Source organism: Telmatherina bonti, assembly GCF_933228915.1.
Source record: "Telmatherina bonti genome assembly, chromosome: 1".
NCBI lineage: Eukaryota > Metazoa > Chordata > Actinopteri > Atheriniformes > Telmatherinidae > Telmatherina > Telmatherina bonti.
Window position 1 is genome coordinate 41,844,081 of NC_136619.1, and position 27,722 is coordinate 41,871,802.

The following is a 27,722-nucleotide window of genomic DNA, read 5'->3' on the forward strand; positions in this document are numbered from 1 at the left end:
ATGTCCAACAGTTTGGGGATGAAAACTCTAGAGGACCTGAGCGTGGATTCGGGCTGTGTGACCAGAGAGCCATGTCCGTCCCGCAGCCTGTCCTGCGGCGGATCGGGACAGTCCCAGCCGCGTGCCAGCACTCCGCGCCGGGGCTCCTGGTGGCAGCACACCGGCTCCATGTACAGCCGAAACAGCAGCTGGGACACGGTGAGCACGCTCCCCGAGGACGCAGCGGATGCCCTGGCGGAGTGTCCCTGCCTTCCCGAGCTGGAGGAGTATCCGTGGACCGAGCAGGAGCTGCGGGACGTGGTGCGTAAAGCAGCCGACTCGGACGCGTGCTTCACCCCGGAGGCAGCTTCCCGGCTTTCCGCGCTGCTGCGCAGAGCTGCAGTGCGCATCTGCAGGGAAGCGCAGCGGCTGAGCCTGCTGCACAGACGGTGCACGCGCCTGGAGGTCCAGAGCGCGGCCAGGCTGGTGCTGAGCTGGAACCTGGCCGAGAAGTGCCTCTCCTCCGCGGTCAGAGCCGTGACCCTGCACTGCATGAGCTCCGGGGACGCTGCGCGTCAGCGGGGCAAATCCGCGCGCTGCGGGCTCACGCTCTCCGTGGGCCGCTTCTTCAGGTGGATGCTGGAAACGCGCGTGTCGGTGCGCGTGCACGAGTACGCCGCAGTTTGCCTCACAGCCTGCGTGGAAAGTCTGGCGGAAGAAGTGGCCGGACGCGCGCTGCAGGTCGCGAGGCTGGCCGCGGAAGAGGCGCGGAGGGCCGGGGAGGAGGTGACCTGCTGCCCGGTGACCCTGGAGCTGCTGGAGGGAACCGTGGACAGAGACGCCGAGCTGTGGGGACTGCTGCAGGCCTACGAACATCTTGTCTGTGGGAAAAACGCCAACGGTGAGTTCATCCATCATCATGTTTATTAATAAACAAATAAACATTCATCAACTTATTAGAGGAGTTCCACGTGCTCATCTTGTCTTCTTACAGAGAGATGTGTTTATGAAAATAAGCTCGGATCTCTTACTGTTAGTTTACTGAATAAAATTCTTTAGTTTTCCCACTTTACTGAAAAGTAACACGAAATAGTGTCACACACACACACACACACACACACACACACACACACACACACACACACCCCACACAGCCCACCAGAAAGCATTTTTCCATGTGTGACACTTCATGTCAGGACATCAGGAATTACTTTTGCAGACCTGACTTTGGTCTTTTACTTTGATGAAACGACTTCTTGAAGGACTTTCTAAAGTTCTTCTTCAGATGTTTCTGCTGTTTTGTTTCATTTTCCGTCCAGATGATCCCACACTGAGGTCCAGGTTCTGGGGTGGATCCGTCCCTCCATCTGACCCGCTGAGGTCCAGGTTCTGGGGTGGATCCGTCCCTCCATCTGACCCCCTGAGGTCCAGGTTCTGGGGTGGATCCGTCCCTCCATCTGACCCGCTGAGGTCCAGGTTCCGGGGTGGATCCGTCCCTCCATCTGACCCGCTGAGGTCCAGGTTCCGGGGTGGATCCGTCCCTCCCTCTGACCCGCTGAGGTCCAGGTTCCGGGGTGGATCCGTCCCTCCCTCTGACCCGCTGAGGTCCAGGTTCTGGGGTGGATCCGTCCCTCCATCTGACCCGCTGAGGTCCAGGTTCCGGGGTGGATCCGTCCCTCCATCTGACCCCCTGAGGTCCAGGTTCTGGGGTGGATCCGTCCCTCCATCTGACCCGCTGAGGTCCAGGTTCCGGGGTGGATCCGTCCCTCCATCTGACCCGCTGAGGTCCAGGTTCCGGGGTGGATCCGTCCCTCCATCTGACCCGCTGAGGTCCAGGTTCTGGGGTGGATCCGTCCCTCCATCTGACCCGCTGAGGTCCAGGTTCTGGGGTGGATCCGTCCCTCCATCTGACCCGCTGAGGTCCAGGTTCCGGGTGGATCCGTCCCTCCATCGGACTTGTTTCCACTGATCTTCAGTCTAGTTCTTTGGTCATGTAACTTCAGCCCTTTCTGGCTTCTTGAAGTCACGTTTCCATGGAGACCATTTCTGACGAGGCTTCGGCTCAGGTGCCTTTTCAGGTCCTGGTTCAGGTCTTCGATGGATTACAGATCCTGTTTTTTACCCCTGACTCCTCGTGTTTCTGCCACCAGGCTGAGATGTGATGAGTTTCCAGCGAATCACCGAATTGCTGCTGAAATCCTGTTTTCTGTTTGTAAGACTGGCTGAACTTTGCTGCTTTTTACAGATAAAACTAAAGAAATGTGAAAAACGATGCGTCTTAGTGACAAAGAGCCTGAAGATCCAGTTTGAACTGTCTTTTTGCTCAGTTTTCTGGTAAGTAAACTTTATTTTTATAGCACTTTTCACAAAGTGCTTCACAGCAATAAAACAGACATGTAGAGAAACACAACAATACAAAAACAGAACAACAGCACCACCAAGTCTACTGGGAACTAAAAGGCTTTAAGAGCTTTTTAAAGACTCATCCTTTGGACCAGTGAATGAGTGAAAAAGCAGAAAAAGTCTAAAGAAAGACTTTTTGTAAAGCTGGAGAGCTGGTTCTCAAGACCACCTTAAAATATCCCACAAGGCTCGTCAGCTAAGTTTGAAGAGGGAAACCGCCTGCGAGAGGCCCTCCAACTTGAGACCTTCCTGCAGCTTCGGTTATCTGCTAAGACTCGCAAACGAACACACAGTAGCAAAGCTTTGAGGTCGTCGCAGTCAGCAAGTGGCGGAAAGGCGTGAAATTTGGACAGTCCGTCGGCTCTGCAGGGAAGGAAAAAAACTACTTCCTGTTTGGTCGTGTTCAACCCTGGTGATGTTACAGAGCTCACGAGTTAATGACATGAAACCCTGAGTCCTCCAGATCCTAACAGGTACAGAAGCTGAAGGAGTCTACCAAAACCTAGAGGGTTACTGGTACCAAAACCTAGAGGGTTACTGGTACCAAAACCTTAGAGGGTTACTGGTACCAAAACCTAGAGGGTTACTGGTACCAAAACCTAGAGGGTTACTGGTACCAAAACCTTAGAGGGTTACTGGTACCAAAACCTAGAGGGGTTACTGGTACCAAAACCTAGAGGGGTTACTGGTACCAAAACCTAGAGGGGTTACTGGTACCAAAACCTAGAGGGTTACTGGTACCAAAACCTTAGAGGGTTACTGGTACCAAAACCTTAGAGGGTTACTGGTACCAAAACCTTAGAGGGTTACTGGTACCAAAACCTTAGAGGGTTACTGGTACCAAAACCTAGAGCGTCACTGGTACCAAAACCTAGAGCGTCACTGGTACCAAAACCTAGAGCGTCACTGGTACCAAAACCTTAAAGGGTTACTGGTACCAAAACCTAGAGCGTCACTGGTACCAAAACCTAGAGCGTCACTGGTACCAAAACCTTAAAGGGTTACTGGTACCAAAACCTTAAAGGGTTACTGGTACCAAAACCTTAAAGGGTTACTGGTACCAAAACCTTAAAGGGTTACTGGTACCAAAACCACAGAGGGGTTACTGGTACCAAAACCTAGAGCGTCACTGGTACCAAAACCTTAAAGGGTTACTGGTACCAAAACCTTAAAGGGTTACTGGTACCAAAACCTTAAAGGGTTACTGGTACCAAAACCTTAAAGGGTTACTGGTACCAAAACCACAGAGGGGTTACTGGTACCAAAACCACAGAGGGGTTACTGGTACCAAAACCTTAGGGGGTTACTGGTACCAAAACCTTAGAGGGTTACTGGTACCAAAACCACAGAGGGGTTACTGGTACCAAAACCACAGAGGGGTTACTGGTACCAAAACCACAGAGGGGTTACTGGTACCAAAACCACAGAGGGGTTACTGGTACCAAAACCACAGAGGGTTACTGGTAAAACCCTTCAGACAGGAACCGGCGGATCTCCATCATGACATGGAAGTAGACATACATCTGATAGATGCTGCAGTCAGGTACTCACACTGATGCTGTTCTGCTTTGTCTTTAGTAGAAATAAAACATTTCCTTCCTTCTTTCTGGGCAACTTTTATCATTGTTGTTTGTTTTTGTAGGATTATTTACATTTAATATTAAAACGTGACGTCATCAGACTCCAGTGTGAACCGTGAACGACCCTGAAGTGATTCACGTGCACAGAAGAGGTCACATGCAGCGCGCTGTGTTTCCACCGGTACATCTGGATGCTGCACGTCGCTGTATGTGTATCGGTTAGGAAGTTGTGGAATCATTGCTGAGAAAATGATGCTGTAACGTTTTGTACATCGTTTACGTTCAGTCTGACCGCCGCCCGCCTTGCTAGAAAAACTCCATTCAGCCGTAACTTAGCATCAAACCCAACGACTGGCGGTTCTTTATGAAAACAGCTTTGTGGGTCTGGAGACCTTCGTTGTGCAGCTTAAAGCACAAGTCAAAGCGTAGCTTCCTGTGTGTGTGTGTGTGTGCGTGTGTGTGTGTGTGTCAGCACCTGCAGCGCCAGGAGAGCCCACTGAGTTAGCTGCGCTTTGATTGCAACACCTCGCTGATTATTGATGTGTGCAGTACAGATCATCTCTTTACAGGCAGCGCAGAGGCAGTGTTAGCATGTAGCACGTGCTAACACTGGAAGCAATGAGGCTCAACAGATGGTTTCCACCCAAACAGCTCAATGAAAACCACGAAAAAACTCAGATTCTGTCTTAGTTTTGCTGTTTTGTGATAAAAAGTTCTGTTCCAGCTGGAAAATATCGCTCTAGTCTTCTTCTTTGTCTCTGTGTTGGTTGGAAATGAAGGTTATTTACGTTACTCTCCAGGATTATTCTGCCTCTGGGTTCTTCTTTCTGGATCCTCGTTATCGTTTCTCCTGACGGTAATCCTCTAAACCAAACACTGGATTGCCATCGCTCCCCCCAGACGGTTTGTGACTAACCATGTTAGGAAACGGTGGGTTATGATTAGCGGGAGATAAAGCGGCTTGTGGCCGAGGTTTAATGGGAAGATGCTTCCAGAATGAGAAGATGGACTCGTGTTTCCTCTCAGCTTTGCCTCCCAATCAGAACGTTCTAGTTTCAGTTTGATGGATGGAGCCTGAGTGGAAGTGGGTCGTAACGTGTTGCAGACACACCCCCACTCAGAGAGGAGGTGTGTTTCTCTGCCTGCTGCATGCTGGGAAACCGCCTTCAGCCTTCCGACCCCGGAGGAAGCGGGTGACGCGAATGAGTGAGTGCTGTTAACCTCTGACCCCCACAGATGACACAAAGGAGCTCTTCTTGCCATTCAGACAGCGATGTATGACCCCCCCCCTCCCGTCCAGCAGGGTGTCGCACCTCTGCAGCCACAACAGTTCATTCACGTTATTTTTTAATCCTGCTGCTTCCTGATGAAGACGTTTCCGCTGGATCAGCCGGATTGACGCAACAGAACGATGAAAGACACTCTCACCTTCCAAGATGCAGAATCTGCTTCATGCAGACGGCTTTATTGCTGCATTTCCAGAATATTCTGTCATCCAGATGAACATCCGGGTGTCCATCGGACTCAGATCACCACTGTCTCGTCTATGATCCGGATAAGCAGATTTTTCCCTCATCGTGCTTCTGGTTGTCATGAAAACAAGCAGCGGTGATGTTTTAAAGCCGTCCAACAGGCCATACAAGCCGTAAAACTCTGCAGATGCTGTGAAGCAGCAGGACTCTGAGGTCTGAGCTGAGGTGGATCCAGGCGGTTCTGTTGTCTCAGCCAAACACTGGCAGCGTTGTCCCGTCCGGCAGAAAAGAGCTGTTGTGTTCAGCCTGGATGGCAGCAGGCTGGGGGGGTGTTTTTATTCAGCCGCAGGTACACATGAGCAGAGAGGTGAAGGAAATGACTTAATCACGTATGATTCAGTGTATAAGTGGTGCAGTGTTGGATCAGGAGCCGAGGTGTGTGTGTGTGTGTGTGTGTGTGTAAACACAACGGCGCAGGTCGGGATTAGAAAACAGTGATTTGTGCTTTGTTCCTTCCAGACTGGACTCCTGTTGTGCGCTCATGAATAGTTGCCTGTTGGCCTCCTGTCTGTAAACGCAGCGGACTGATTATCCACCACCTTGTCAGAGCGTCTCTGCAGCTTTTACAGAGCAGAGGTGTGTTTGCAGGTCAGACGGATGCTGATAATAGGAGTTTTGTTCCACTTCGTCCTGCTGGAAGGGCTCGGCCCAGTTCTTCCCCGCCTTGGTGGCTAAGCGGCGCTGGTTTTGTGCACAAGGACTAATTATTGGCTTTACTTTGCCGCAGCCTGAAGTTCTGATGTCTGCTGAGATCTTTGTATGACTCGTTATTTCATCCGTTTCATAAGAATCAAAAGCTTTTGTTGAGCTTTACATTCAGAACACATCAGCCTCTTTCATCCGAGTCAGTTTGCTCAGAAAGTCGCTTCGTTTGGGGAAATGTGAAGACGCCAAATGATTTCTGATATAAGAATCGGACTCGGTCCGTCTACAAACGCAGGTCTCGGTCCATTTCAAGCGGACCAAATACAGGAAGCAAATTACAAAAAAAAGCCACTACCTGCATGTGGCACAGCGTTGCATTGTGGGTAAATCCATAGCGATGGTGTTAAGGGTCCTCTGCCTCGTCTGGTGTTCATACTGCGTCCATTGTTGCAGTGGATTTCTGCAGGATACTTGCATAAGACACAATAAAAACCCAAAACAGCCATAGTTTGGTCTCCATGTTTAACTGGCAGGTGGAGGAAACAGAGTTTTCTTCTTCACGCCGGTCAGGCTGCACGATTCTGGATAAAATGAGAATCACGATTCTTTTGCTTAGAATTGAGATCACGATTGTTTCACGATTATTTTCCAATATAAATATTTATTGCATTTATTACCGGCACATGAACTTTGCAACATTTATAAAAACAATAAATGTCTCTCTTGTCTTCTCTTACACACACAACCTTATAACAATTTCAATAGGAACATTTTTTAACAATATTTTTTCTGTGCATAAGGTGATGAGAGGTCGGTATGTTTCTTCAAATATAAGCAACAGGAGGGTTGGACATAAAGCTAGAAACTTCACACACCAGTCCTTTGGTTAAATTTAATATTCTCACATTTAACAATGGAGGACTAAAGTGATTTATGCAATGTGGGTCTAAAGGTATTCAGAATCTACTTTTTTAAAGTGACAACCAAGCGGCGACCTCCGGCGGTTAAAAGTGAAGCCAATGCAGAAGTGTATAAAACTGCAGTTCCCCCTTCATCCACTAGGGGCTGCAAAACAGAGCAAATCCCCATAGACTCCCATGTTAAAAAGACCAACTTCACAGCAGAAATAAACATGTTTACAGCAGGAATAAACATGTTTACAGCAGGAATAAACATGTTTACAGCAGGAATAAACATGTTTACAGCAGGAATAAACATGTTTACAGCAGGAATAAACATGTTTACAGCCTGCTTCAAAAATTAATTTTCGGTTGTGTGAGGGGGAGTGAATTTTTTTCTAACTCGCCCGTTTAAAATTTTTTAATCTCGTAATTTAATCTCGAAGTTTGGCATATTTAGAGGTGTGTCCTTTTGATTGACAGGTACTCGATCTCCCACTTCAAGTAAGAAGAACAACCGCAGTTTTAAGACGGTTAACAATGTGACTTAGCTTTAGCCGGCTTACCTCTGTTAGCTGATTAGCTCCTGTTATCTCATGACCCACTCATAGGTGAGGGTAGGAACGTAGATCGACTGATAAATCGAGAGCTTTGCATTCTGGCTCAGCTCCTTCCGTCCGATCCGTCTGTCGATCTCACGCTCCATCCTTCCCTCACTCATGAACAAGACCCCGACATACAGGAACTCCTCCACTTGAGGCAGGACCTGACTCCCGACCCGGAGAGGGCAATCCACCCTATTCCTGCTGAGGACCATGGTCTCAGATTTGGAGGTACTGATTCTCATCCCAGCCGCTTCACACTCGGCCGCGAATCGCTCAAGCGAGAGCTGGAGATCACGACCAGATGAAGCCAACAGGACCACGTCATCTGCAAAAAGCAGGGACCCAATCCTGAGGCCACCAAGTCGGATCCCCTCAACACCTCGGCTGCACCTAGAAATTCTGTCCATATAAGTTATGAACAGAATCGGTGATAAAGGGCAGCCTTGGCGGAGTCCAACCCTCACCGGAAACGGATCCGACTTACTACCGGCAATGCGGACCAAACTGACCAAGCTTCCCGTTTTGTCGTAAAAAAAAAAACCTTTTGTGATTTCTCTCTTGGAAGACGCAACATGAATAAATGAACATGTTAATGTTGGTGTTCATGTGTGTGTTTTCAGGTGAGCTGTCGCTGCCAGCTCACGTCAGCCCATACACAAAGGTTCCCGAGGAGCCAGTGGAGAACAGGGAGGATGCTTACGTCCAGCTGGAGCTGCGGATGCTGGAGCAGGCGCTGCTCGCTACCTGCGTGGGAAGCATCACTGAGCTCAGTAAGTAGCGTCACTGCCGTCTGTGTTTTCTGTGTGCATTCATTTTAAACACCTGGAACACATGGCTCGCCCCCCCTCATTACGTAACAACGCTGGGCTTGTTTCCAGAAGACAAGGGCTCCTTCACACCCTGCAGGCCACCGTACTTTAAAGCTCTTTCACTGTTCAGACAAGTTAATGGGGCATCTGTTAGCATGTTTAAAGCATCATACATCATGTTTTACACTTCTGAGTTTCTTTTGTCAGGAAGCTTGAAGGATCATTAAAACGGGTTCTTTTAGAGGCATTGGATCCCTTACAGGGGAAGGTGATTAACCACAGAGCCCCGTTGTAATCCTGAAGCCAATGGAAACATATTTACTGCCATTTGACCTACACGTGACAAATAATCCATAATATTTTTGTAATTTTTACTGTTTTATTGATCTTTTTACTCGTCTTCTTGGGCATTATAGCAGCAGAATGATGATCTGGCTTATTGTGTTGTTTTTTTTCTCATTGAAACCAAGAAAAATGGCAAGCAAAACAAAGTTTTATACATTTATTTTGTTTTTAATCTACAAAAATGAGCAATATCAAAGAATTGTGAGAATTGCAATTTAAATCGAATCGGCACCCGAAAAATCGGAATCGAATTGGGACAAAAGCGTACCGTCACAGGCCTAATATACGTGTCAGATCCTAGAAGGCAGAGGAAAGTGACCAGTAGCAGGACTGGGAAAGTCCACATAAACCCAGTTGAAATTAACACAAACGTAGTCTAAAGTCAGTTTTATCCGTTTCAAACGTCCTCATACATCTCCGCCCTCATACTTCCATGCAGCAGAAGAAGAAGAATCTGTCTGGTTATCTGTCTTGCTCGTCCAGATGTTCGCCACATCATCCCACTTATTACCCCCTCCGTTGGGTTTTTGCCCGTGTGTTAGCAACTGTTAGCGGATTTTTCTTGGTCTTGTTGTAACTCAGGTTTTATTAAAATTTCGGAAGCAGATTTTTATTTTGCTACCACTGTGAGATGGAGACACATTATCAACACATAACGTCATTTTAATCACATCAAATTGGTAAATATGAGTTAATTTCCACCTCTAGTATAAAATATATTATGTTGGAGGACTGTTGCTGTTGGGTTATGTAACCAAAGGGAAAAATGTAACATCTAACATGTTTTCTCCATGAGAGATTCAAAATTCCCACTCTTCCACTCAGTCCTTGAATGCACTGGTCACATGACAGTTCACCTGGTCTCTCCAGCCAATCAGGGTTCCATACTTATGCTGCCTCACTTCCTCTCAGCTCAGTAGTGTGGGAGAGGAGTTGAGGACAGCTGCTTTGAAGGTTGGTTTCAAACAGACATACAATCTATTTAGTAAATCTTGTATAAAGTCAACTATGCATCATTGTAACTTTGTAGAGGCCAACTTGATCTAAGGACTGGGGGGCTGTGCCTGTCATTTGGGCATCTATGATCTTTGGAATTGGTGAGTCTGAGCTTTGTCTGAGCCTATGTAATTTGTTTGTGGTGTTAGCCACCATTAGCTAAAATTAGCATGCTAATGCTAACATGTGATTGTGGACCAGGCCTTTATCCTGTTGTTCATGTTAGCCTGGTGGGTTAAATACTGGCTTTAGCATTTAGCATTAGCTATAGCATTAGCCATCTTGCTTTTTGCTGCTTGTACTGTTTTATTTATGGGTTTGGTTGTAGTTTAAAACCTGAGCATTTTCAAATGTACAGATATTGAACATTTATTTGAAACTCTGATATGAATGTGTACACAGGATTGATTGTTAACAATATGAATTATCAGATATTTAATTGGTCCTGTTCTCCAATGCAGGCCAGGTGCCCTTTAATGGGTGATGTGATGGCGAGCTATTATCCAGGAGCTTGAAGACCCTGAGTCCCTTTCACTGGTTGGGTAGGAGGCTAAAATAGCCTGTCTCTCTCCCACCTATTCTCCACCCGTTTCACCAGTCCACTTCTCAATCTTTCAACAGTTAATCACGCGTTTCCCATCATTCTAAATTTGAATAACTCTATGGACATTCCACCGGTGCAAACGAACTGTTGAATATCCCCCGAACAGGAAAAAGAACTCAGGACTATGGACTTTGGAAATTATGTTTGATTTATTTTGATTCCTTTTCTGTGAAATGGTTGAGGATGTAACAAATAAGAAGTGTATTTGATATTTCTCATTGTAAATATTGTATTATCTTTTTTTGGGTTTTGTGGTTAATGGTTTTAGTTATTGTTTTGTTTTGTTGCAACTACTTTCAAAATATATTACTTCTAAAGCAACCTAATTGTCTTGTGTCACTTACCTTTGCCCTCTAGTAGCTGTATCTAGTCTTCTGATTAATATTTACTAGCCTATTGCAACTTATCAATTATAACAGTAATGCATATTTAAATTCACACTTGCTATAGTTACATCAGCGCATGTGTGGAAATGAGATCCGCACTCTGAGTTATTTTTTATTTATTCATTCATTTTAAACACTGAACCGTGAAAAGTACCTTTTATACAGTCTGTAGTTCAGGTACGTGTTTGTTCAGAAACACTTCCTCAGCAATGTGAGGCTCCATCTGGTGGATCATCCCAGTACCATAATAAATAGCTGTAACGCTTTGTTTTAATTAAATAACTGGTTGTTATGAAATATAATCATTGTTTGTTTGAAATGTGATTATTAGACGAATCTGCAGAAACTTTGCATCGTTAACGTCTCTGTCCTCCTGCAGGTGATCTGGTGTCTCGAGCGATGCGCCATATGCAACGTCGCCGTGGCTCCAGTGCCTTCACCAGCAGCAACCGATCAGCCAATCAGTCGTCAGTGTCCTGGACCCCGGACGCTCTTCGTACCCTCTACTACTTCCTGTCCAGCCCCCAGATGGAATCCATGGAAAATCCCAGCCTGGAGCCTCCCACCATGACGCTGAGCAGAGAGAGGTGTGTGTCCCGGAATAAGCTGAGACGTAAAACTTATCCAGATGTTTCTGACTGAACTATTCCGATGTTAATCCTCATCCAGGCCGTTCCTGCTCCACCCTCCTCTGATGGAGTGGATCCGGGTCGCTGTGGTGCATGCTGAGCATCGCTGCAGCCTATTGGTGGACAGCGATGATGTCAGACAGGCTGCTAGACAGCTCCTTCCGGGCCTGGACTGCGAGCCCAGACAGCTGAGGTGAGAAACCAGAAGTTCTGAATGAAGGTCCGAACAAATCTCCGGCTTCTGCCCCTCACAGGTCCTGCACTATAATGCTTCTGTGCTGTTATGGCGTTAGGCTGCTTCGCTGTTACCATAGACCGTATATGAAAGATGGACGGAGCCTTCGGCGGTTAAAAGTGAAGCCTATGCGGAAGTGTATAACACCGCAGTTCCTCATTCATCCACTAGGGGCTGCAAAACAGAGTAAATTCCCATAGACTCCCATGTTAAAAAGACCAACTTCACAGCAGGAATAAACACGTGTACAGCAGGAATAAACACGTGTACAGCAGGAATAAACACGTGTACAGCAGGAATAAACACGTGTACAGCAGGAATAAACACGTTTACAGCCTGCTGAATTTTTTTCTAACTCGCCCGTTTAAAAGTAATTTAATCTCAAAATTCGGCATATTTAGGGGCGTGTCCTTTTGATTGACAGGTACCCGATCTCCTGCTTCAAGTCAGAAGAACGTAGAACAACCGCGGTTTTTATCCGGTTAACGTGACTTAGCTTTAGCCCGCTTACCTCCGTTAGCTGGTTAGCTCCTGTTATCGCCAGGTTAGCTCAGTTAGCTCTTAGCTACAGGCAGCTCGGCGTTCGCTCGATGTCAATCATCCACCATGACGCTCACAGCCCCCCTCTCAGCTCCACCTCTTTGCCCATATTTGTATTTTCCGGGCGAGACGACACGCATGCCCCTGCCAAGATGGTGATGGTAGGAACCGCCCACCGAGCTTCAATTCAGCTCTTCAGAAACCTACGGGTGACGTCACGGAGGCTCCGCCCATCTCTTTATATACAGTCTGTGGCTGTTAGGCTGCTACTCTGTTATGCTGTGATGTTGTTACTGTTACACTATGACACTGTTTGTAAGAGAATAATAACTGAGGAATTTTCAGAATAATTTAAAGAATATCAAAATATTATTTTAGTCAGTGAAAGTTTTATCTTTAATGACTCGTTTAAACATAAAACAAGGTTGACGTTACCTGCATCTGGCCTCCTGGATCCAGGCAGGAAGGAGTTAAAATCGGGTAAATGGTCTTAACTTCTCGTTTCCAGGTCCGAGTGCTGTTTCCAATCCTTCAAGTGTTTGGATGCAGAAGCAGCTTCGTCAAAGTTTAATCTGGATTTGGGCTTCCGGATGCTCTCATGTGGTCGAGCCGATCTGGTCCAACAGGCCACGTTGGTTCTGGGAGCTGACGGCGTCGACACCTCAGATGATCAGGTGACGTCTGATTGTCAGTTTGACACCTCAGTGCACCTGTTTTTATTGTTGTTACCGTATTACAAGATTAAACTAATTACTTCTCTTTAATGTTAACAGAATTATTGTTTGTAATGTTTAAAATCTTTGACAGGAGAAGCAAGTAGATGGAGCTTTAAGGCCTTCATTTTATCCTTAAACCCAACATTTTAGCTGAATTTATGACCTCACTGAAAGTTTAAGTCACTGCTTTTAAGTTTTTCTCACATTTTATTTACAGTACATAAAGAGAAGTAAATACAGCACAGAATTTCACAATGAGGATTGATGCAGTATGAATTATTGTTGTGCTTTGCTCATGCAAAGTGTCTAAGAAAACCTGTGGAGTGGCTGCTAGCTTGTGCTCGCTACAGCTAGCAGTTAGCATAAATGGAGCCATCTTTGAGTGTCAGCTCAGATTAGCTTGATCATTTGAATTATGTTTAATAAATGCAGTTTTTTTTTTATCTATAAATTTAATTTTATTCTATTTGTTAGTTTTTTTACATTATCAGCTGTGAGATGCTACAACATCAACCAACAGAAGTAAAAAGTATTTTCTGCGTTATCTGCAGGGGATGACTCCTCTGATGTACGCCTCTGCAGCAGGTGACGAAGCGTTGGTGCAGATGCTCATCGAGGCGGGAGCTCACCTCAACCTGCAGGTAACAAACACGGCGACTAACGCGGCTCCTCTACATCTCATCTGGTTTTAACTCGGCTGAATTTGCCGTGCAGGTCCCCGGCTGCTCTGCCAGACACCCGTCCGTTCACCCCGGCAGTCGGCACTGGGTGGCTCTGACGTTCGCGGTGCTGCACGGTCACCTGAGTGTGGCTCAGGTGAGGCTGCGACAAAGACATTTCATTAACAGAACATGACATTAAATCAGTATTTTCTTCCAGCTCAGAAGACATGAAGGAATAAAAAGATGCACATTTTGATGAGACGTGGCTCCAGACGTCAGATCCTCTGAGTGTCATGTTGTCGTGTTTGCAGCTGTTGCTGGAAGCCGGAGCAGATGTGGAGGGAGGAACTCTGCTGGACGGGCAGGAGAGCTCAGCGGAGACGCCGCTGCAGCTCGCCGCTGCTGCAGGTAACCTGGCGGTCTCATGAAGGTCGTGAACGTGTGATCAGAAAAAATTTAGGAAATATGGCATCTTTTACCAGGTTTTCTTTTCAAACATAAATATAACTTTTAATCAAACAGAACGACACAGATATATGAAACTTAGTATTCACTTTTAGAAACCTGCCAGCATCTCGGATCTACCTGAACATTACAGATGGACAGTTATTAAGTGGGTCTGGGCGATTACTCAGATTTTAACCTCAGTACGATCTGGGTTTCCAACGATGATAAAAATAAAAGTGTGTGATTATTTTCCTCTCTGCAGTTTCCTCTCCTGCTGTCTTCAGCTGCTAATCGAGCGTCTCTGGCGTTGCAGCGCTGTGCTGTAAACTCCTCCCACAGCCGCTTTGCTTTCATTCACACTGTTGCCAACTTGGAGACTTTCTCGCTAAATCTGGAGACTTTTTTTGTTAAAAGCGACAAATCTAGCAGCTTTTACTGGAGTTATTAGAGACTTTTCTGGTGTTTTGGCGACTGACTTGAAGGCACATATTGTTCTGCAGTTACTGTAAGGAAGGAGCAGCGGGAGCCTCTCCCGTCCTAAAGCACCCCCAGGCGGCCAGTCTCAGTCGGCTCCGGCTGCAGGTCAATGTAGAATAACTGCAGTAGGTTGTGGAAGTTCACCTAAACATAGTTTATACCATTGTCAGTGACAACTGGCTGCATTATTTTCCTATACATAGTTCGGCCAGTTAAACACTGTAACATCCCTCTGTTACGGGGCGTTACCATAGCAACGCGTTAACCAGCTGGTTCAGATCAGCCGTCTTTTAACAGGTGAATGAGAGAAACGCGCTGCAGCCTGACAGCGGTTGTTTGGTATAAAACGTACATCCAGGCCAACGTAAAATAGTTCCTATACTTCAGAATATTCATCAAGTGTTGTAAAAAAGAAATACAGATTTGTTATGAAATGTTTCCTGTGTGGGACCATGGTAAAAGCGGATTAAACAACTCTGAACCGTCCATTAGTCTGTTATAATGTACGACACTGTCTAGTGTTAAATGAGATCTCAATTTCAGTCAAAATAATCGTGATTATAATTTTTGTCGTAATCGAGCTGCTCTACTATTGAACCTTCCTACACTCACTTTGTCTGATTTAGGAGAAAGTTGTGTCTGGAAAATGTGTCTATGAGGAACAGAAGTTAGTTTTATTATAAATATCTTCCTCCTCTTCGTCTTCACAGGTAACTATGAGATGGTTGAGCTGCTGCTCAGCTATGGAGCAGACCCTCTGCTCAGAGTGCATCATGGGAACTCGCTGACGTCTCCTCTGCAAGATGACATGAGCTGCTTCAGCTACGCAGCAGCACATGGACACAGGTGAGACTTTCAGAAGACACTTGTTCCTCTTCTGGATGCTCTTTGTGTAAACGGCCATGTTGGCGTGCAGGAACATCCTGAGGCGGCTGCTGCTGCAGCCTCCTCACAGGAAGGAGGACATCCTGTCTCTGGAGGAGATCCTGGCTGAAGGAGTGGAGGAGCAGGAGGCAGAAAACCCAGTTCCAGACTCCCCGAGTGTTGTTGCAAGGCTGTGTAAGGCCAGGATGAAAGCCCTGCAGCAGGCGGCGTACCACAGCGCCGAGCACGGCTACCTGGATGTTACCATGGAGATCAAAGCGATAGGTGAGCATCGTCCAACTTTTTCAGTCACACATTCATCTCTAAGTTTTCCTTGTGTCTATCTAGTAAAAAAAAAAACCTACGAAGGTCTGATCTAAAAGGGTCATTTCTGCTTGGAGCATTTCATCCGCCTTCTGTTATGTCTGTAATTAGACCCGTAGTAGCGTCGAGTAGCGACATCGGAAACCACGAAGGAGCAGTGTGAGCAGCGATTCGCAAAGATGGTGGCACACACCACCTCCACCACTGCACTGCTGCTTTTTATGCGTCATCGACTAAAATGCGACGTAGAAAGTTGGAGGTGAGGTCTAAATGATGCTGCCCTCTGGTGGATGTGTTGCCTAGCAACCATACCGACAAAAATTATGCGTGGCAGTTTCAGGAAGACTACCGTGTTTCTGTCACCGGCAGAACTGTAAAAAAAAAAAACTAAATATCACCAGAAATTTGTTCTTATGAAGTAGTTTTACAGACGTGTCCAGAGTCATGGAAACAGTTTTTTAGGAATTCTGGATATCATCATCCAGATCAGGTACAACGTTCCGGATACTACCATCCAGAACAGGAAAAACATTCCGGATACCACCATCCAGAACAGGAAAAACATTCCGGATACCACCATCCAGAACAGGAAAAACATTCCGGATACCACCATCCAGATCAGGTACAACGTTCCGGATACTACCATCCAGAACAGGAAAAACCTCGTGGATACCACCATCCAGAACAGGAAAAACATTCCGGATACCACCATCCAGAACAGGAAAAACATTCCGGATACCACCATCCAGATCAGGTACAACGTTCCGGATACTACCATCCAGAACAGGAAAAACCTCGTGGATACCACCATCCAGAACAGGAAAAACGTTCCGGATACCACCATCCAGAACAGGAAAAACGTTCCGGATACCACCATCCAGAACAGGTACAACGTTCCGGATACTACCATCCAGAACAGGAAAAACATTCCGGATACTACCATCCAGAACAGGAAAAACATTCCGGATACCACCATCCAGAACAGGAAAAACATTCCGGATACCACCATCCAGATCAGGTACAACGTTCCGGATACTACCATCCAGAACAGGAAAAACCTCGTGGATACCACCATCCAGAACAGGAAAAACGTTCCGGATACCACCATCCAGAACAGGAAAAACGTTCCGGATACTACCATCCAGAACAGGTACAACGTTCCGGATACCACCATCCAGAACAGGTACAACGTTCCGGATACTACCATCCAGAACAGGAAAAACCTTGTGGATACCACCATCCAGAACAGGAAAAACCTTGTGGATACCACCATCCAGAACAGGAAAAACGTTCCGGATACTACCATCCAGAACAGGAAAAACCTCGTGGATACCACCATCCAGAACAGGAAAAACCTCGTGGATACCACCATCCAGAACAGGAAAAACGTTCCGGATACTACCATCCAGAACAGGAAAAACGTTCCGGATACCATCCAGAATAGGTACAACGTTCCGGATACTACCATCCAGAACAGGAAAAACGTTCCGGATACCACCATCCAGTACCATCCAGAACAGGAACAATGTTCACCACAATAGGACAGTGACACTGTTGATTCATTATCAGTGGATCTGGAATCTGATAGTGGATCCATATGAGATGAACGTAGGAGCAGAACATCGGCTGCAGGTCGGACTTCTAATCAGACGGAACTTTTGCTCCTTCAGGTGCCGTTGCGTGATGAACCTGATGTAAAAATGTAGGTTGCTTCTCTCCGTCCAGGTGTTTCCTGGCGGCTGCACACCTGGCTGGAGTCGCTCCGCAGAGCTCAGCAGCTCTGCAGGGACGAAGTCGTGGTGTTCCTCCTCTCAGAGTTCCCCTCCATCAGGATGGAGGACTACAGCTCCGAGCTGCTGTCGGCAGGCATCCCGCTCATGTTCAGCATGCTGGAAACCAGTAAGGTATGACTCAGCGGAAGTGAGAAGTGGAACAGAATAAGTGGAGGTTCTCCCTGAATGACTCGCTGTCACTTTGTCGTGCAAATATGGGACAAAAACATGTCTGATACTGACATGTAGATCTATAAATTGATCTGTAGATTAATAGTTTTATAGCACAGAAATTACTAAAAACATAAACACAGCAAGTTCTACATCAAATCCACATTTGTCAAATTCAAAGTACCATGGAGACACTTTTATGGACTTCAAGCCTCATTGCTGGATGTTAAAAATAACACTGAAAAGTAAATACATAAACTAAAAGTTCATTAACCCTTTCATGCATGAATTAATAATAAAAACATTTTTCACATTTTTGTAAGAAAAAACCTACTGAAGTTGTTTATTTACAAAAATACCCTCATTCATGAATATGCAAGAAAAGAGCTTGTAAATAGGAGCCCACTACAGGGTCACTATGCATGAAAGGGTTAAAAACATAAAAAGTTCTACATTTAGACTTATTTAGCTTCTTACCAGACTAGTTTAACAGTGTAGTACTACTATTACTATTATTATTGTAATACTATTACTATTATTATTATTGTAGTACTACTATTACTATTATTATTATTGTAGTACTATTATTATTATTATTATTATTATTGTAGTACTATTACTATTGTTATTGTAGTACTACTACTATTATTACTATTATTATTGTAGTACTACTACTATTATTACTATTATTATTGTAGTACTACTACTATTATTACTATTATTGTAGTACTACTATTATTATTATTATTGTAGTACTACTACTATTATTACTATTATTATTGTAGTACTACTATTATTACTATTATTATTGTAGTACTACTATTACTATTATTATTATTGTAGTACTACTATTACTATTATTATTATTGTAGTATTATTACTATTATTATTATTGTAGTACTATTACACTTTGCCTCTGTGACAAAGGTTTTTCCCAACATCAGCCTGGTCCATAACACTTAGCAATATTATCTTTAATCTGGAAATAATCTTCATGAATACTGACCAGCCGTACACTTAGTCTGCTGTAGTACTTTTAGTAGTACTACTGTAGTACATGACTGTTAGTAGTACTATTGTAGTACATGACTGTTAGTAGTACTATTGTAGTACATGACTGTTAGTAGTACTACTGTAGTACATGACTGTTAAGTAGTACTACTTCCACTCTGCTCCAGTTTGTAACATTACAGCCGCAATAGTTTTTTTCTCCGCCTTTCCTCTCATTCAAAGCACGTCCACTTCAATGTAAACACAAAAGCAACGTGGCGCGCAACGTGGCGTTGTGGGCTACAGCAAGCATTCTGCTCCTAAACTGGCCTTAACAATACATTTCTTTTGAGGCAACTTTTTAAATTTTTTTATTAAAATCAACAAATATAAGTTGTAATATGTGGCGAAGTTGTAGGAGGGTATACTGATTGCTGAAGAAAGCTGGTAGAAGTCCTGGTATGCACTATACGCGTAAAGAAAGTCCCGGTATGCAAAGGGAAAGAATTTAAAAGTGCCGGTACCGCGTACCGCTGCATACCGGCCCACTTAAAGCACTGGAGGGAAATATCATCTAAATATTGATTTATTGGCCTCCGATCAATGTGAGGCAACACTCCCTCACACACTGCCTGCATGGAAGCTTTTAGCTAACTGCATGTGGCGTTCGGTGTCATGACAGCGTGTCGTCTCTGCAGGACTACGTGGTAACCAAGCGACTGGTGGCGGCGGTTTCTCACTGCTACGGCTCTTCGCCCGTTCCGGCCATCCCGCCGATGGACGTCACGCTGTCCACGCAGCTGGGTAACGTCTCACCACCGCCACACGTCTCATTTCCTGCAGCGAGCTAACATGCTTGACGCCACGCTCCACGTTTCTGTTCTCAGATTCTCATTTCCTGAACAACGAGGAGATGTCTGACGTGACGTTCGTGGTGGACGGACGTCCGTTCTTCGCCCATCGGGTGCTGTTGATGTCTGCCTCCAAAAGGTTTCTCTGTTTTCTTCTTGTCCTATGTTTAGAAATAAAGTCGTGTTTAAAAGGCTAAATGCTAACTATCAAACACAAAGTGGATTTCTGTTGGACGTGTCGGTGATGAACATTGATTTTGTTGCATTTTTACTTTGTCATTTATCGGAAATGTTTCCATCTGTTCAATCTTCATCATGATGTCATAATTATTTCATATTTCTCCGTGAACGCCGATCCAAAGCTGGAGTTTAAAAGATTAAATCATGTCACATCTGAGCGAAAAATCGCAGACAGATTCACCGATCAGTCACCAATGTGTCTGCATTGATCTGATTGGTTGCAACTCTCTCAACATGGTTGATATATTTTTATTTAAATTCATGGCTCTCGATGTTACGAAAATAAAAGCGTTCTATCGCGTCTACGGTGATGACGCTTCAGTCTGGCCTGCATGTGCAGAAACTGGTATAAATGCTGTTTAAACCACATTTATGGTAGTTTTTCATCAGCGGAAATGATCAGCAGTAATTCAGCTGATAATAACGAGGCTTTCCATACAGTCAGGTTTTCTTATTGATCATGAGCGCAAATCGATCATTAGGACTAAAGGCGGAGCTTGGATTTCATTACCCACTGGATGGCGCCTCATCTTGGCTGCTTTCTGACCTCGGTTATAGAGATGTTTTCATACGCGAGATCACAACTAAACGTCTTCGTCCTAAAAATAGTTGGAAGACGTGTCGCATCACTCGTCACTGTAGTTTGTATGCAAAAGCTAATCGATGGTTTCAGCTGGGGTAGGTAATGTTGGGGAGCTAGCGCCCTTTCTTGGCTTTGTCCCTCCCCTTGCATTGTCTCCTCCCCCTTTCAGCTTTAATGAACACACATCGGCTTACTGATATTGATCTTCTCTCCAATCTTTCAGGTCTGCTGGAAGCAGTTGTCGTTACGCCTCGTGTACATGTAATACTCAGAGTCTGGAATGCAAATGTCTGAACTCGTTTCATACTTTCTTCCTTTTTACTCTCAAGACAGCGAGAATCTGGTCAACGGGGCGTTTAATCGTCTCTGATCCGTTGACTTTGTATAAATGGATGTTATTGACTTTTCGACCAGGTCACCTTTAAATACATCAACCTAGATAAATGCAGGTTTAATTTAACAAATTTCATCCAATCGTTCCAACTCTTCCTGACTTTGGAAAGCTGTAACCGGAGTTTGACTTGACAAAGTTGAATCTTTGTTATTCGTGGAATTACGAGTGAATGGTTTTAAACCATGTTGTGACTCGTTTCACCCCGACAGATTTCGCCAAATGCTTGCAGATTCCCCCGACAACGTCATCCACATCAGTCACGTGACCTACAGCACCTTCCAGGTGGGACACGCCGACCGCCAGGCCTTACACATGTGACTAGCTGCCTTTCCATCACAGTATCTTACAAAATAAAAGCACAGTTGCAATTTGCAGGCGTTTCCTTTGAACAGCGTTTAACGCGTAAGGATTTTACTTCAGGTTTTGCCAGATAGCGTCGTTTTCTTCCCCGTCATTTTTCTTCTGATTCCTTGTAAAATCTGTGCTGTTTGCTGTCAAGGGCAGAGGTTGCATGTTTCTCTCTAATCATTTGTAAAAGATTTAATCTTCATCTGAAATGGACTGGCCATGTGACCCAGTCTGTCACATTTCAATATTTTTATTTTATTTAAACTTTATTACAGACTCATGGTCCACTCTAAGAAACTAAAAACAAATACACAGACAACTAAAGACCTCTAAACTTTTAAGAGGCAGTCATACCAGTGCTTCCAAAACACAGATGAGTATCTAACATCACTGTATACAGGACTGTCATTCAAACGATTTATGAATTTGAACATCAAATTCCTCAGGACAGCAGGCAAAGTATTTACCCGGCTAGACACAAAAAGGTCACTAGCGCTGGTCCATCTTGGCTTTTTTAGGAAAAGCCTCAGTGCATCATTGTATGCCACCACAAGTCTTTTATAGCTGGCCTTTTTATAGCTCACCCAAAGATGTGCCGTGTACAGAGATGAACAAAATGCTTTAAACAGAGTCAGTTTCACCTCTACAGAGCAACAGGAGAATTTTCGAACAAGAATGTTTGCTTGAGCATATAGAACTGGCGATACATGTCCTCATCATCCGACACAGTCTGTTATGATGTGACCGAGGTATTTGACAGTATCACATTCTTTTACAGTAGCCCCAGACAATGTAAAAACAGGGAACTTTAATGTCTTGTCCTCCTTAGTTCGACAAAACATGATGACACTTTTAGCAGGGTTGTATTGTATATCATGTTGTTCTCCATACACAGAACACACATTCAGCAACTGCTGGAGTCCGGCTGAGCTAGGGCTGAACACCACCAGGTCATCAGCGTACATGAGGTGATTCATTAAAGCACCTCCAACCATACATCCAGTTCTGCACATACTCAACTGATTAGACAGGTCATTCATATAAAAATTAAAAAGAGCAGGAGATAAAATACTGCCCTGTCTTACACCATTACAGACATTAAAGGGAGCAGATACACAGGAGTCCCATTTAACCTGCATGGTCTGATGGGCGTACCAGTAAGAAAGGCATCTGATGAGATACTTAGGCACATCTGCCTGATACAGTTTTGTAAACAGTTTTCTATGATTTACACGATCAAAAGCCTTAGAGGCATCCAGAAAGCACGTAAAGACTGTTGAGTGTTTCTTTCTATAAGTACTCAGCAATTCTTTTAAGGAGAAAATACACATATCCGTGCCATGGTTAGCTTTAAAGCCAAACTGATTGTCTGTAGCAGTAATAAATTTTTGAATCCTAGTCAAAAAGATACGTTCCACAACTTTGGACAATATATTGGCAAGTGCAATGGGTCTATAGTTAGTTGAACTACCCACTTTTCCAGCTTTATCTTTTATCACAGGCACTAGAAGAACTGTCATCATGGGGTTAGGGATAAACCCATGCACAACAAATGCAGTGAAACATAAAGAAAGAAGAGGAGCCAACCTCCCACTGGCAAGTTTGAGATGTTCAGCAGAGATCTGATCTACTCCAGTGGATTTATTATCTAACAAGTTATTAATGGCTTGATACACTTCATGAGATGTGATCGTTTCAACATAATCAACATGCTCCACACAATACAAGTCACTAGGAACACAATTGAAGAGAGAACAATAGTGATGACGCCAAAGATCAACTATCAGATTTGGCCCAGTAATTCCATCTACAGTATGAGGAAGACATGGTTTACAGTTATTAAGAAATTTCACTTCCTTCCAAAAAGCTTTACCATCATTGTTCAAAAGTTTTTTAGCCAGAGAATCAGCTTTCATTGTTTGCTCGTTTTTACATATAAACCTAACAGCATATTTTTGCATTTGCCTTCTTTTTGAGTTCATATATCGGCCCTTGTCTTGGTTTACCAGCCATAGCCCAGGAATATGTAGCATCACGGGCTTCAGCTTGATACATAGCCACATGAGTGCTCCATCCAGGCTTTGTTTTACTTCTCTTTTTGTATTTATAATATGGCTTACTTGCATTAATTAGTACACTGATAATGTCAGAATACATAGATGAGATGTCAGCCCTATGCTTGGAATTAGTACAGTTATAATTTTTACACACAACAGCCTCCCTTGGCAATGTGATGTTACTCAATAGATCATCAGTGAGACCATAATAATGGCTAAGGTCTTCTGTTGAGAGGGCAGACCAGTCCAAGTATTCTTTCACCACCAACAGACAGAAATGTGTCAGGGATATAATCAATTCTGACAGACATGTACATTGGTATGTGATCAGCAGTGGACATATCATATAGAATCCTCATGTCTGCCAGAGCAGCATGAGCGTCAGCAGTAGAGATACAATGGTCCAGCCATGAGGTACTATGCCATGCTTCACTTATGTATGAATAGCTCTGAGCAGGTAATAGTACTTTACTTGACAAAATTAGGTTACTATCTGCAAAAATGGGCCAAATGCTTACCAAAGGCAGAATTATGGTCCAGAATATTTGCATTCAAATCCCGGATTACATAGACAATGGTAGACTTTTCATTATCAATAAAAGAACTAATAAAACCAAGCTTATTTAAATACTCTTCTTCATTTTGACTGCATTCATAAGGAGCATACACATTTAATATAACAAATTCTTTGCTTGCCTGTGTCACACGAATAGCGATACACCAGTCAACATTAAGTCTAATAATGTCAATCAGTGAATCCAGTCGCTTATTCCATAAAATTGCGACAAAGTGTTTCCATTGTAATCTCTCTATGAACACACCTGGAAAATCCCCCCAGAATAAAAACTTTTTACTTCGATGCAGCTTTATCTGTATAGCGCCACTTCACGACCATGTCACCATCTCAAGGCACCGTATAGACGCAGGTTTGAGAGGGTTTTTAATATTAATACCCCCCCAGAACCCCAAATTCAGTTCAAACTTTTAATACAACAGCATTGTTTTTACTTTGACAGCTGTGCTGTTTATTTACCGTATTTTCTGGACTTTTTTCTGGATTTTTTACATGAAAAAATATCATTTCACAGACAGCCACAAGAGGGCACTCTAGACTTATGCACAGATATCTCCTACTCCTTAACAATTAAAAATTTAAACAGTAAACATTAGCTGAGAACATAAATGGGAACATAAATGTCCCCCAGAAAAAAAATCATATTCTGCATGTGAGAAACTTGTTAGGGATATAAAGTGGAGGCTACTCTTACTGCGATGGGGGGAAAAAAACCCCCAAAAAAAGCTAATCGCAGGCTCAAAGCTAGATGGCAACAGCTAGAGCACAGGTGTCGAACTCCAGTCCTCGAGGGCCAGTATCCTGAAGGTTTTTGTTGTCTTGACGCTCCAACACACCTGACCCAAACTTAAAAACAGACTGACAAGAAGCTGCTGGATGCATTTGATTTTAATCAGCTGTGTTGGTAGAGGGGAAACAACAAAAACCTGCCGGACACCGGCCATCGAGGACTGGAGTTTGACACCCCTGAGCTAGAGGAACGAGTTCGCCAGTGGGTGCTTGAACAACATGTGGCGGGGAGAGGCTTGTCAACGTTACGTGTTACGTCTCCATGCGGAGTTATTCAGAAGTGACACCGAGGACGGAGAATACAACAGATTTAGTGATGTGGCGTGAGATTGTGTTATTAATTAGAGTAAAGGTACACTTACTGTGTTCTTTACAGCTATAGTTACGTAAAACTGTTTGTAATGTTACATAAACACTGGACACCTTATTATGTAGCTGTCATTAGCATATCTTAGACCCATTCAGCTTGTTCTATATTTTTTTTTTAATAAAGTACTAACTTGTCTTCCAAGATGACTTAATGGCTGTTTTTTGTCAAGTAGTCTGTAAAATAAATTACCTGCAAAAAATGCGACTTATACTCCAGTGCGACTTGTGTATGTTTTTGTTTTAGGCATTTAGCAGATTTAATTAGGCATTTTTGGCCTAGTGTGACTCAGGCTACGTTCAGACTGCAGGGCTTGCTGCTCATATCGGATGTTTTTGTGAAATCCGAACTTTTTGAAAGTCCATTCACATTTCCGATCAAATGTGACTTGTATGTGATCTCCTGTATGAACCTCATACAGAAGCGTCCCGAATGTGTAGAAGACACGGCGACGTGCAGTGAGCGTGCGTGTGACGTCTTTGTGTTTGCAGAAGTAAATATGGACGGCAGCAGAGCATTTGCTATTTTAAGTTTTGTCCAACCGTAAAAGTTAAAAAAAAAAAAAAAAAGTTAAGTTTGTCCAACCGTAGCCACAACATTGTGAATGGGTTCGTTTTAAGGAGACATTTTGGCCTTTTTTGGAGCTGTGGCAGCAACAACTGTAGAGTGAAACGTTTGGGTACGGAGTCGCAGTCAGGATTGGTGGGAGAGTGATGAGAGCGCATTTACCGATAAAGAGTTCATGAACAACAAACGCAGAATAACGACGTTTGTCGCGTGTCGGATTAATGCGACCTGACCGTTCAGACTGAAGTCGCATGGCAAAAGATCAGATACATATCGGATTTAGGACCACATATCCAAACGGCCTGGGTCGCATTAGAAAATATCAGATCTGTGTCGTTCAGACTGTTAAGAAAAGATCGGTTACAGGTCGCACAGGGGCAAAAACATCGGATTTAAGTCACTTCAGCCTGTAGTGTGAACGTAGCCTTAGAGTCTGGAAAATACGGTATTATAGCTATCTTGCATTTTATAGAGCCACTGCATTAACTGGCTGGTCATAAAGTGTGTATTTGTACATTCCTGCAGATGATGATGAAGTCGCTGTACTGCGGAGGGACAGACGGACCGATGATCTCGCACTCGGAAGCCATGATGGTAAATTCTGTTCCCTGCTCTTGTTGCACGCCATCAGAGGTAAAACACAGAAACTCCAGCAGTTGTTTCCTGTCTGCAGACATCTGCAGTCAACAAATGCAGGCATGTTTAAACAATCGGACCTTATTCCTGGTCCTGGATCGCAGGCGTCCTCCAGGTTTTCAAAGTGTCCCTGCTGCAACACATCTAAGACAAGCTCTGCACACGTCTGCTAAATACACACTGATTTGAATCAGGTGTGTTGCAGCAGGAACACTAAGAAAACCTGCAGGACACCGGTCCTGGAGGACCAGGATTGAGGATCCTGGAATTAAACCTGCAGGGATTTAAAGCAGAAAAACTGACATCAGCTAAAGTATGTTTTTGTCTTGTAGCTTCTGCCGTTGGCGTCTTTCTTCCAACTCCGCCGTCTGCAGAGATGCTGCGAGATCTCGCTGTCGCAGAGTCTGAGTCTGAACAACGCTGTGAGCATCTACCAGACCGCCAAGGTACAGAAACACCTGCTGAGAGGGAGGAGCAATCCTCGCCCTGATGGATGGACCTGATTATTAACCATGTCTTCCTGGAGTTTAATCCTTTCCTCATGCTAAAACTTGAACATATTTCCTTAAAAAGTTGTGATAAGTTTGGCTCGTATGAATGAATTTGTTCACATTTTAATGATTTTTATTTTCCATATAGAAACTAGTTTCTGTTTACTGCAGAAGAAATTAATTCTGATGCTGTAAAAAAAAATAACTGCAAAGTTATTTTATTAACAGAATACTGAAGAACCAAAGTCTGGAAAGTGTAAAACTGGCTCCATTTGGAGAAAAGCGTATTGATGTCGACTCATGTTTGTTTGGATCTGCAGCAACTCGGAGCGGTCGAACTCTGCCGGTTCTGTAACGGCTTCTTCCTGCAGAATCTGGAGCGGCTCCTGGACCGGGACGACTTCCACCATCTGCTGCTGGGAGGCATCAGTCAGGAGCTGCTCTGTCCAGGTACGAGCACCCAGGACCTGGACCGGGATCCGTCGGTCCTCCTGAGGGACCTGAAGACTGCACTGACCCACAGACTTTACAAACTCCACCCCGCGTCCCGGGTTTAGACGGACTGGACTGTATTTGGGACTCATCGCCATGCTTCACTGTTGCGTTCGTGTGGAAGGACAAACGGACTCTGGACGTCCCGGATCATCAGTTGCTCCTGTTCATTAAGCTGAATATGAAGATGATCTGATTTAAGCGAACATTATCTGGTTTCTCTGACTGAACAGACTAGTGACGCCTCTGACCAGCAAATCTGAATTTCTGATCTGTAAAATCAAACAGCTGAGAAGGAATGTAGTAGAAACCGAAGGAACACACAATCCTGGAGAGCAAGAACTGATCTGAAACATCGCAGGTCTGCGGCTCATTTTCACTTCCTGCTTTTATTTTTGGATTGAAAAGTCTAAATATCTTTTCAGATCAACCTTGATCAGTGAAATGTTGTAATTTTCCTGCCAGCTGTGCCTTTAGCAGACGGTCTGGAAACGTTTGGCCACGTGACGTTCAATGTTCACCAAACAGATCTGTCACGTTTTCATCTTTGGACCCGACGTGGAAAAACTGCTGCTAGAGGATTAAACATTTATCGACAACGTCGCCGTCATTCTGCCAGGCAGCCGCGATGTCGGCGTGGAAACACAAACGCTTCAAGGTCTCATAAAGCAGCAGATCCAGAAATTAAATGTTTTACTGAAAGAGCCCCTTGCAGGTCAGGAA

General features: G+C 44.4%; 1 protein-coding gene and 1 long non-coding RNA gene across 2 annotated transcripts; both read left to right on the plus strand.

The window, feature by feature from the left end:
• Window positions 1–27,064, plus strand: LOC306774694 (ankyrin repeat and BTB/POZ domain-containing protein 2-like; the record flags this gene model as incomplete). The annotated part of the gene is made up of 17 exons (XM_079264845.1): window positions 1–880; window positions 8,264–8,413; window positions 11,163–11,370; window positions 11,453–11,605; window positions 12,696–12,861; window positions 13,455–13,544; window positions 13,618–13,719; window positions 13,877–13,973; window positions 15,200–15,335; window positions 15,406–15,638; window positions 17,403–17,581; window positions 19,309–19,414; window positions 19,498–19,600; window positions 20,888–20,960; window positions 25,906–25,974; window positions 26,349–26,462; window positions 26,828–27,064. 17 exons carry the CDS (start codon window positions 1–3, stop codon window positions 27,062–27,064), a joined length of 3,096 nt encoding a protein of 1,031 aa, XP_079120971.1.
• LOC306757091 lies at window positions 9,724–10,390 on the plus strand. The gene is made up of 3 exons (XR_013771344.1): window positions 9,724–9,751; window positions 9,828–9,894; window positions 10,255–10,390. It is a non-coding gene; the product is annotated as an uncharacterized lncRNA (long non-coding RNA).
• Window positions 27,065–27,722: the final 658 nt, after the last annotated feature.